Genomic DNA, 10718 nt, shown 5'->3' on the forward strand with positions numbered 1-10718 from the left:
TTTTCAGCCATGACCATGTACATCATTTATAGTTTGTAAAAATATTGTGCAGTTTAAATTAAATAGCCTCATGTGAATCGCTGGGATTAGACAGCTGTTTACTTTGCAGACCCCTTAATGTTTACCTGCTAATTTGTTGAAATTTTTTTTGTTACACAGATAAGCATTTGTGTCCTGTTTTTTTTTTTTTCCCCTTTTTCTTTTTTTCTTATATTTTTGTGTGGCCTTTCCACATGCCTTACCGCAGCAACACAACGTGAACCCAGAAGGTGGCGTGTAAAGAAGCAGAGCACATTTCCAGCCTGAAAGGCGGTGTGTTTGTGATGTTGCGGGACATTTATTCCCTCTGTTGTGTTTTCCCTATATGGTCTCCAGTTGAAGGGCCAGCAGCAGACCGCGTTTGTTGGAGGAGGTTTCCCCTCTCCCCTTCTCCCCCTCTCCCCCTCCCGGGGGATACAATGGCAGTTTCCCGCAACCGTGATGCGGCGACCGTAGTTCCATTTCCGGGTCACTGGGGACGCGAGGAGGGGGCTGCGGGGGTCAGAGTGGGTGTGGGTGTGGGTGTGGGGAAAGTAGTGAAACGCAGGGGGAGGGACGGAGAGACAACGCCACACTGGGCCGAGTGACTGTCGGGGGACTTTAAACGGTATCGCCAATCGCTTTTAACTGTGTTTATGTTTGATTTATGTACTTTGTGTAACGATTTGACTCGTGTGTGAAAGGGGATGTATTCGCCTGTGTGTGGCTATTTTATTTTTTCCCAGAATTGCAATCCCATGTAATTGTCATTTATTATATGTAAATATATACGTGCACACTGAACGAAGGCGTGGTCGTAGATGCTGCGTGTGACAGGAGGCGTCAATCTTCAAACTCGTGCTGAGACACAAACGGCTCATTCTTTCCCTTGCTTTTGGCCCTCCTCGCATGCTGCTCCTTGGACGTACTTGGTGAAAAGAAATACTGAATTTTTGACTGCGGTTAGACTAAGCCATGGAAGGCGACAGAGAAACGACCGAAATGAGAGCGACGAAGCGAAGGGAACGTCAGAACGGTAAGCGATGAAAAGAGCGTTTTGGAGGAGACCTGTTGTGGGGACACATGCATGGCATGGAAACCCAGGTCGCCTTCGATCTGCAACAGACAGAAAATTAAAAAAAAAAAAAAAAAATCACTGAAAAATATTTGTAAAAAGATGACCCGGTATAGATAGATTGTATTAATTTCTGGTGAAGTTACCCATAATTTACATTTTACATTTATTCACTTAGCAGACGCTTTTCTCCACGGCGACTTACAATGAATGAATACTATGTATGTAGTGTTATCAGCCCCACACACCTTATTCACCGTGGTGACTTACACTGCTAGATATTATGGGTCACTCATCCATGCATCATGATTAAATACTTTATTATTATGGTCCTTTCTGTTGTTTGCATTCTCATTCTTTTTATATTGCTCGATAAACGTGTACGTGTTTAATAATTTTTAATTGTTTGTTTAATAACGGAGAAGCCTATGCACCTGCTCTATTGTACGCTGGACTGGTTCATTTTCCGAGTGAACAGAAGCGCATTCGGAAACAGCTTCGGATGCGGAGTTCAAGTGTCAATACGTTATTTTTTTTTAAATTGTGGTCTGTATCTATTTATTGCCCCGTTTCCTGGAGATCCTGCCCGTTGTCCTGTGGGCCGAGACACTTTTTTTTACTTGGCGCCCTCAGACTTTTCCCAGACAGTCACCCCATCATTTCCCCTAGAATTGCTCCTGCTGGTTACACACGCTATTTACAAGTTACCCATAATGCAACTATTTACATTGAACAGGTTTCCCATGTAGAACAGTCACGCGGGTCGTTACAATACCTTCTCACTTCAGTGTTATTTTCCCCATGTTTGGGAATAACTGTGATATAAACAGTAACTGCCCTACACAATGGCTTGTTCACAGTGAGTGCATGAGGAGGATGGGCTACAGGACCAGGACCGGGACGAAAGGGGGCCACGTTACTCGTGCTGCAGCAGTGTTTCACTCTCTCGTTGCCCCGAAAACACAAATCATGTGTAATATAACATGCAGTTACATTCACTTTCGCTCATGGCGCTTCCTAAATGACTAATATTTTGAGCAATGCTTTGCCCACTTCACTTGTATTAAATGGTAAGTAATGTAGGTAGTTTAACAGTGTTAAGTTGCTTTAGAGAAAAGCGTCTGCCAGTAGTGAAATGTAAATGTTTTGCGGTTTTGCTTCCGCAGTACTTGTTATCCTGCTACTTTACATTTTTATATAATTTTCATGTCATTTTATGTGATTGTGAAACACGAGTGTGAAGCGGCTGTGTGTTGTCTAGTCATTGTTTTCCCTGCTCCAAATACTCTAGTAAGACATTATACTCTGGAGAACTGCCCTATATTAATATTTTACTACCCGTTTAAAAAGGTCTTTCTAGTTCAAATGGTAATTTTTAATAGTTTTTTTTTTTTTTTAATTCAGCTTAAATAAAACATTTAAACACCCAGTACATATCCACAAATACAAAAGAAGAATCAAATACCAGCTGAAATGTTAAAATCAAGTAACCTTTTTTTCCGAAAATAATAGAAAATGTAAAATTCCCTCATGGTATGAGGAAAACTTTAAATTCACTCCATCCCCTCGGAGCTCGAAGACAGAATATTACAATACATACAAAAACCATTCACAAACAAATCCCACCATACACCAAAACTGACATTACAAACAGTGGAAACCTGTCTGCAACTATTATCCATTAAAAAAGTGTGAAACATTTGTGAAAGGGGGTGCGGTGGCGCAGTGGGTTGAACCACGGTCCTGCTCTTGGGTGGGTCTGGGGTTCGAGTCCTGCTTGGGGTGCCTTGTGATGGACTGGTGTCCCGTCCTGGGTGTGTCCCCTCCCCCTCCGGCCTTATGCCCTGTGTTGCCGGGTAGGCTCTGGTTCCCCGTGACCCCGTATGGGACAAGCGGTTCTGAAAATGTGTGTGTGTGTGAAACATTTGTATTTTCCATCTGCTATAAAAGATGCACTACAATTTGAAACTTCCTGCTTCGTCTTGCTCGGCCAGTAAGATGGAGCTAAATTTCACCCCTCCAAATAATGCTGCTATAGCCTATACCTCTGTTACAAATGTAGTTATTCAGTTCTGAAACCATTTGTTGTGAGGTGTGTTCAGCATCCAGGCACTGGTTTCTTACGGCATATGAAGTCAAACCCCACAAAGGAGTGGTAATATTTATATATTTATTGTATCCGTTGTGATCTTTTTTGGAAACACTGAAACACAAAGGTGAGTAAAAAGTATCCACAATGATCTGCCTTTTTAAAAAAATCCAGATAATTGAGAATTTTTTGTCACTCGCCCTCGAAAATCAAATTCTAAGGTATAGTATTTTTTGATTTTAATAGAACTTTAGTAAAATAGTGTGTGTTACTTCAGCTCATTTATGAGTTAAGGCTCCTGCTAAAATCAGAAACCTGTTTAGGAAAATGCAAAATCCTTGGAAAAAGAAATGGAGTTGATTCATAAAGGACACAATATAAATAGAGTCACTGTGAAATGGTTTAATGCATTTTTATTAGCTATGTCGATTTGACATTTTCTGCCATTATTTCAGGTAAATTTACAATAATATATAAACAATGTTTAAAGTTTTTAGTTTTATTGTCACGTGTATTCGATAAATGCAGGGAAATTTTTGTGCTACAGTTCTATTTTTCGACAATACAGAATGTTGAGGGCTGGGGTGGTGGAGGGTTATAACCAACAGGAAATAAAAATGCAAAGACAATACAATCATGCAATTCACAGGGATATAGGAAATGGATCTTTATATCTTAGAGTATGTGGTATAAAAATACAAGGCAGCAGTGAGCAAACTGACAGCAGAAAGAAACTATTAAAGTGCAAATGGAAGTACGGTTTGGCAGTAACAAGGTTTGTAAGTCTATCTTGAACTGACAACTATACGCTGTTTAGTTTTCTAAACCTTGTTCTAACCTTTGAATGTTAAGCTGATTATTAACAGCCAGGCCTGCAAAAAGGAGCTGTGTCTATGTAGTATGTTTGGTCTTTTTTTGTTCATTCATTCATCCATCGTTCAGAAGAGGACAGTCAAATATGTTGTGTTGCCTTTGGATTTTCTTCCGCGTTGTGTTTATGTGTTGCTGTGTGTCTTGCAGCTCTCGAGCATCCTGACGGTGACATGGGGTTTTGTGGATGGGTTCTGGTGATATTTTCCATTTTGTTGCTCCTGATCACTTTACCCATTTCTATATGGATGTGCATAAAGGTACAGATTTTATTTGCACTTGTAATATTGTATCCCACAGTACAGTCACACATTTGTTCAACTGGTGTACCTATAGAACTGCTGATGATAAGTGTGTAAGAAAGCAACGCTCAGTCTCTCTTCTCGTCATTAGTGGAAGGGATGTGCTTGCACACTGAAGCTCTTCTGTTCTGTTTTTTTCAAGCAGCATGCTAGAAACTGCACTTTACATGTCTTGTTCTGTTGAATATTCATCTGCTGATCGTAGCTTATACAGTTTATAAACAAATGCATAACATCTGCCTTACTTCAAGTCAGATTATTCATATTACAAATTATCTTCAGTGCCTCCGCCCATGTTGCCATTTCATTAGTTGTTCTGTGTTTTGGTATGGTGCAGATCGTGAAGGAGTACGAGCGGGCCATAATTTTTCGGTTGGGACGCATCGTACGAGGTGGAGCTAAAGGTCCAGGTAAGCCATGATCTGACTGGTCTTTGATTTCCATCCACGCTGATGTGAAGGCTCTTGTGAAGTGACCGGTCTGAGAAACCTTGCAACAGTTGAATTCACCAGATAATGGACAGGTTGTATTGACTTTTACTTTCTCTCAAGAGTTTACAGTAAATGGGTTAGCATTGTAAATCACCTTGGGTGAACAAGGTGTGGGCTGATAACACTACATAGTGTTCACTGGAAGTCTCTGGAGAAAAGCATTTGCTAAATTAATAAGTGTAAAAATGAATTTTTCTCCTGTGCTTTTCAGTGGCAGTTTTGTTTTCTATAAAACATACTGCTGTCTTTTTACATCTTGAATGATTTAAGTGATGAAATCCATACAATGTTGGGAAGCAACACCTCTATAATTTAAAATGTAATAATTGGAAATTTGTTTGAATCACATTTAAGGCCAGTGCCACCTTTATTACTGTAGTGGTATGAAAATCTGTTGGATGGAGACAGTGGGTGCTGGAACCTGTGGCTCATTCATAGGAATATATGTGGATTGTTTTTCTCTAGCTCCTCAGAATGACTGACACTGTTAAAAAGTATTTAGTAATGTAAGGTTGCAAAAGTGACAAGTGACAAATTGTAGCTCCACACTTGCTGTACATTTTAATAACTGTAAGAATGTAAGTTTTAAAGGATGTTGTTTTAAAGAAATCCTATAAAGTGTCTTAAGTCACAGAAATTTTCCACAGTCCATTTTTAGTCATACGAACAAAGGGACTGTGTTTGTTTGCGTAGCGCACAAAATCCTGCTGACTGGCAGAAGGAGAAGTTTCTTTTGCTGATGACGCCTATTGTTTTGGCTGCGAGTGGGAAATCTTAACAAAGAAGTTTATAGAGGCTCAATGTATTTATTGACTGTATAAATGGAATATCAAATTGGAAAAGGGAAACACAACAGAGAAAACTATAAGCATAGTTTGAACGCTGCCGGAGTGGGGACTTGGGGTATGATGTAGTGAAGTTAAGTAGGAAACATCAATGAAAAGGATGTCCACTGAGAATACAAAAGCACTGTTTCATGAAAATACAAACTGGTTGCGTCTGAATTGATGGACGCTGCTCTCAGTGTGTTCATCTGCTGAAACTAGTTACTAATCTGAGCGTCTGGCTTTTTGTATTAAATTGGTTAGGGACACTATCACTGTCACACAGTCACTTTTTGGTGCGCTTATGGATACAAGTCTGCATAATCAGGCATGGAGACCTTCGACTAGGAGGGTTGGTGTAAGTAGTTGAAGTTGTGTTGCATGTAGGTCTGTATACCTGTCCGTGTATGCCTTAGTTTCTGGGTATGGGTGCATGTATAAAAAACTTCAGATACTTATAGCATTTTAAGAATATGCATTTTTTTTTTATAACTAGTGATTAAAATTCCGTAATGTTTGTACAGTTGGCGCAATTCAGAATATTTTGTTCACCTTTATAATATTGTTTGTGTGTCATTCTGTTCTGCAGGTATCTTCTTCATCCTTCCCTGCACTGACAGTTTCATCAATGTGGACATGCGCACAATCACCTTTGACATCCCACCACAGGAGGTAAAACAGACATGGAGATTATTTCTCCCGAGAGGGAACATTCCCATTTTTCTAAAGCTGTCATGCTGTATACCTCTTCTCCGGTGTAGTCGATTTCCCCTGGCTGCTCTGGTTTCCTCCTGCAGTCCAAAGACATATATTTTATTGGTGAATTATGTGTCTGTCTATTACATTGCTCTGGTGTATAGATGGGTGAGTGAAAGAATATAGGGAGTTTGCTGTAGTGGCTTTAGAAGTATAAGTAACCTGGGTAAAGATATCAGTTAAATACTAAATAATAGTCAATGAATGTTAGTTTGTAGAAAAAGCATGTGCTAAAAAAAGTAACTGAGGATGTTTTTTTTTTTCATAATGTGTAAATTTTATTTTGTTTGTTCAGTGGCCCTAATAGCACTTATTTTTCTCCACTGGAACATTTTCCTGTTACTGCTTCATATAAAAGGTCTTAATGGTTTGACTAATTTATGTTATCTAAGCACTAGATAAAGGCAAGCTTGACAATATATTGTGACAGTACCTCTCATCTCTCTTATATGAATAATCCAAAAAAAAAAAGATGGCATATCTGTCAGTTTCTTTTTTCCTGAGTTTCCTGCTCTCTGCTCTGTTTGTTACTGGTCAGGTTTTGACCAAGGACTCCGTGACCATCAGCGTGGATGGGGTTGTTTATTACCGGGTGCAAAATGCCACTCTGGCAGTGGCCAACATCACAAATGCCGATGCGGCCACGCGCCTGCTGGCCCAAACCACATTGCGCAACGTGCTGGGCACCAAAAACCTGTCTGAGATTCTGTCTGATCGTGAGGAGATTGCTCACAGTATGCAGGTGAACCTCTGGGAGATTTGTGCCTCTTTTGCTTTTTATGCTTTCACCCAGTTTAGTATTTGCATAATTATGTATGCGCTCATGTATATACTTATTTCTTTTCCTTGGCCTCTACAGTCTAGTTTGGATGATGCTACTGATGACTGGGGTATCAAGGTGGAGCGAGTGGAGATCAAAGATGTCAAACTGCCACAGCAGCTCCAGAGGGCCATGGCGGCCGAGGCAGAAGCTACTCGTGAGGCTCGGGCTAAGGTATTCATCCACTGGCCTGCTAATGTAACATGATAGGAGACAAAGGAGGGAAGACTGGAGACAGTATACACTTCATAAAAGTGGAATACCTTGTGCAGCGTTTCCGTGAACAACACAAAATCACACAGAAATTGGTAAAAGGTAATTACGTTTTGTTGTAGGAAAAGATTAGGGTCAATCACACAATTGAGCCGCACCAACTATTTCTAGATTCACTTCATAAACTCTTGATTTTGTTGTGATACGAAAAGGGAATGGTGAAAATTAAAGATTTATTTTTATTTCAAGTAGTTTTTATTGTCATTCCTCTATACAGCTTGCGCACCGTGGAACGAAATGTTGTTTTTTCGAAGACCATTGTGCGACACAGAACATAGCACAAGACAATAAATAAATACACAGGACATTACGTGGACGCGGGTATGGCTGCGAGCTGTAGGCAGTTGTGGAATAGCGTAGTAGTGTAGTGCTGAGTTAATTCCATGATTGTCTCAAATTTGTGTCTGTTGAGGCACAACTTTTTTCACTAGCTAAATGATACTGAAGAAAAGGAAGGTTACACAAGTTTTCCTACCCTTTAGCAAAAGGATCTCTCTCGCATTTCTCATCAGGGAGCCTTAACAAGGAGTCCTGCAAGGCCAGCAATAATGTTTTTTTGGGGAATTGATGAAATCAGGCAAGCTGCTCAGTCCATTATAATCCCAGTAATTGATGAGTTCTTATGTGCCTAATATGTTTGAATATTTCCTTTCAGTTTTCAGATTGCTTAAATGGGATGTAAGGCATCACTAATGAAAGGATTAAATCGCTTAATTTTTAGCGGAACAGAAGGTCAATGAAGCTCATAACTACATCCATTGGCTTTCTAAAAATCACACCTGCAGATTAGCTGCTTGGTTGTACAGAATGTTTTGCGTCATCAGAATGATTTATCTTTGTGAGCATTCTCTGTGCACCAGTCAAAGAATGCTAAAAATCCATTGTGGTTAAATACTTCAAAATTTCTTAAAATGCTTTATTAAAAATACACTACTAGGATGATAATGGCTAAACAAAAGGCTTCTATACCATATACACTTTTCGCAAAGCAGCATCATTTCAAGTTTTATGTTAAATATTTATAAACTCATTTTGCCCTATTTATAACCATATAATGAAATTGCATATAACCTTCTAAAACTGCCATGCCCAGACCACCTGAATGGCTCTACATTCTCTATCAGAATGTCTTTCCCAACTCTTTAAAAGCAGCAGGTTGTGTGAAACCCTCGAAGGAGAGCTGGTACGCATTGTAGAGAGGGAGCGATGTCATACTGCTGTACTGTAGGCAGCAGTCTGCAGCAGAGCAAATAGTTATATGTTCTTCTGTAAAACTGCCCGTGGCAATTGGTGCATGTAGTAATAGCCCAGCCTTGCACAGCAGTTACACAGGTTCAGCTGCAGTCTAGCCAAGGACCAGTACTGCTTAACACCATAAGTAAAGTCAACAGTGATCTCTGTGGTATCAGTCACAAATCCACTTCACTACATCTCACTCTGCCTGCTGCTCTGACTTTGTCTCCCATCACTACCCTGTCTCCTCCCGTCCCTCCTTCAATGTCCCCTTCAGGTGATAGCAGCAGAAGGGGAGATGAATGCCTCACGAGCGCTGAAGGAAGCCTCCATGGTCATCGCAGAGTCACCTTCTGCCCTTCAGTTGCGCTATCTGCAGACCCTCAACACCATTGCTGCAGAGAAAAACTCCACCATCATATTCCCACTGCCCATAGACATGATGCAAAGCTTCCTGAAGCACTGAGGTCTGCTTTATTCCTCCTCCGTGGTCAGGCCTGGCTGTAGTCAGCAACTAGCAGCTTCTCTTTTGATAGGATCAGCCTTGTGTGTTGTGTTTCATGAAATGTTATCTAACCATGCAATTTACTCACATAGACCTTAACACTGTACAGGTAATTCTAACATACTAACACGTGTCCTAATTGTGTAGCATGAGCATGGTCAAGGATGGATCAGCAGCCTGTTGACATTGGATCACCTGAGGTTTTTTCCTCTTGTACCAAGGTTAGGAGTTTGATTTCCTCTCCTCCACTGCCTTCTGGGTTTTTTTATTCCTCTCCACACTTGTTTTCCACTACTTATCGTCACTACTAAGTAAAGTCATTCCATGCTGTTGTATTTTTTGCTTTGCGTTAGCTGCTATTAGGCAATATGCTTGTAAGTCTGTTATACAAATTCAGTATTAATTGAACTGAATAAGTAGAGGTCCAGTTGTGCCTGTATTAGATTTAACAGTTTGTTTTCATTTGTAACTTTGACGTTATGCTGAATACTGTTAACACCCAAGTGTCCATAACAACATAACATGTAACCCTACAAGTGTGGGTGAAGTTGCAGCTCTTTAATAATGAATGTTTTGCAATTGCCAAAATGGCATATCCGTATATTTTTGCCATTAAACTGCAGAGTTTAATGGCAAAACACAAACTACATGCATATTGCTAGACCTCAGGACTTAAACTAAGTGCTATTATGTCATACCTTGACCTTAGATATTGTTAAAGTATCAATATTTGTAGTAATTTCATGGAATCAAAACGAGCTCTGTTAACATAAATGCTAGGAGAGTTTGAGATCGTTGTTTCAAGGCCCATTTCCAAGATATATATCAAACTTGTACAGATATAGATTAAGATGGTGGATAAACATACACAGTCTAGTATCTAGCTTTTATTCAGTGAAATTATTGATTAGTACTGTATAAATACCCAGAAATTAGGCCATAAACAAATGTCATGCTGTTTTCTCTCTGTATGTCAGTCAGTCGTGCACTTGGCACAGTAACACTATGGATGTTGCTTTTGATTGTCATTACTGTAGATACAGCTGAAGAAGGGGAAGGGTGTGTAGAAACTGGTTTGTTCCATGCATAATATGACCTGTTTTACTTTGTCTTTTTGTTTCTCTATGCAGTAGTTTGTACCGTTACAGTACACAATTATTGTAGCAGATGCTCAGGCTAATCTGTGGTATGCACTATATCGCATCTTTAAATTCCTAATGTTGAATGTTGCCAAAGAACATCTGATCTGAATTGCTGCTAAAGGTAGAAACATTTTATTCATTATCATTTATCATTGTCTGTTACCTTTTATGATTATAAATACATATATTTCAGACATTTCTACTAACTATTGAAAAATTTAGCCTTCTGTACATTTCTGTAGTTTGGAATTTGGTTTCAAGAATTGAAAGCATGTTTTGCTTGCTGTTACTGAATGATTTAATACATTTTAAATCAAAAT

General features: G+C 39.6%; 1 protein-coding gene across 2 annotated transcripts; it reads left to right on the plus strand.

Annotated features, from left to right (window-relative positions):
• Positions 1-64: 64 nt before the first annotated feature.
• Positions 65-10687, plus strand: stom (stomatin). Of its 2 annotated transcripts, XM_018759195.2 has the most exons (8): positions 65-646; positions 959-1054; positions 4203-4312; positions 4692-4764; positions 6259-6341; positions 6964-7167; positions 7285-7419; positions 9029-9217. In XM_018759195.2, exons 2-8 carry the CDS (start codon positions 994-996, stop codon positions 9215-9217), a joined length of 855 nt encoding a protein of 284 aa, XP_018614711.2. In that variant the 5' UTR covers positions 65-646; positions 959-993. The 2 variants fall into 2 exon arrangements, with proteins under 2 accessions (XP_018614711.2, XP_018614710.2); XM_018759194.2 differs by having other exon boundaries at positions 65-1054; positions 9029-10687.
• The last annotated feature ends 31 nt before the right edge of the window (positions 10688-10718 follow it).

The sequence above is a fragment of the Scleropages formosus genome, chromosome 17, assembly GCF_900964775.1.
Source record: "Scleropages formosus chromosome 17, fSclFor1.1, whole genome shotgun sequence".
NCBI lineage: Eukaryota > Metazoa > Chordata > Actinopteri > Osteoglossiformes > Osteoglossidae > Scleropages > Scleropages formosus.

Coding starts and splice junctions, on each gene's coding strand:
- stom (XM_018759194.2), top strand. CDS start 994: ATGGAAGGCGACAGAGAAACGACCGAAATGAGAGCGACGAAGCGAAGG. Junction 4,765..6,258: donor AGGTGGAGCTAAAGGTCCAG/GTAAGCCATGAT, acceptor TCTGTTCTGCAG/GTATCTTCTTCATCCTTCCC. Junction 6,342..6,963: donor TTGACATCCCACCACAGGAG/GTAAAACAGACA, acceptor GTTACTGGTCAG/GTTTTGACCAAGGACTCCGT.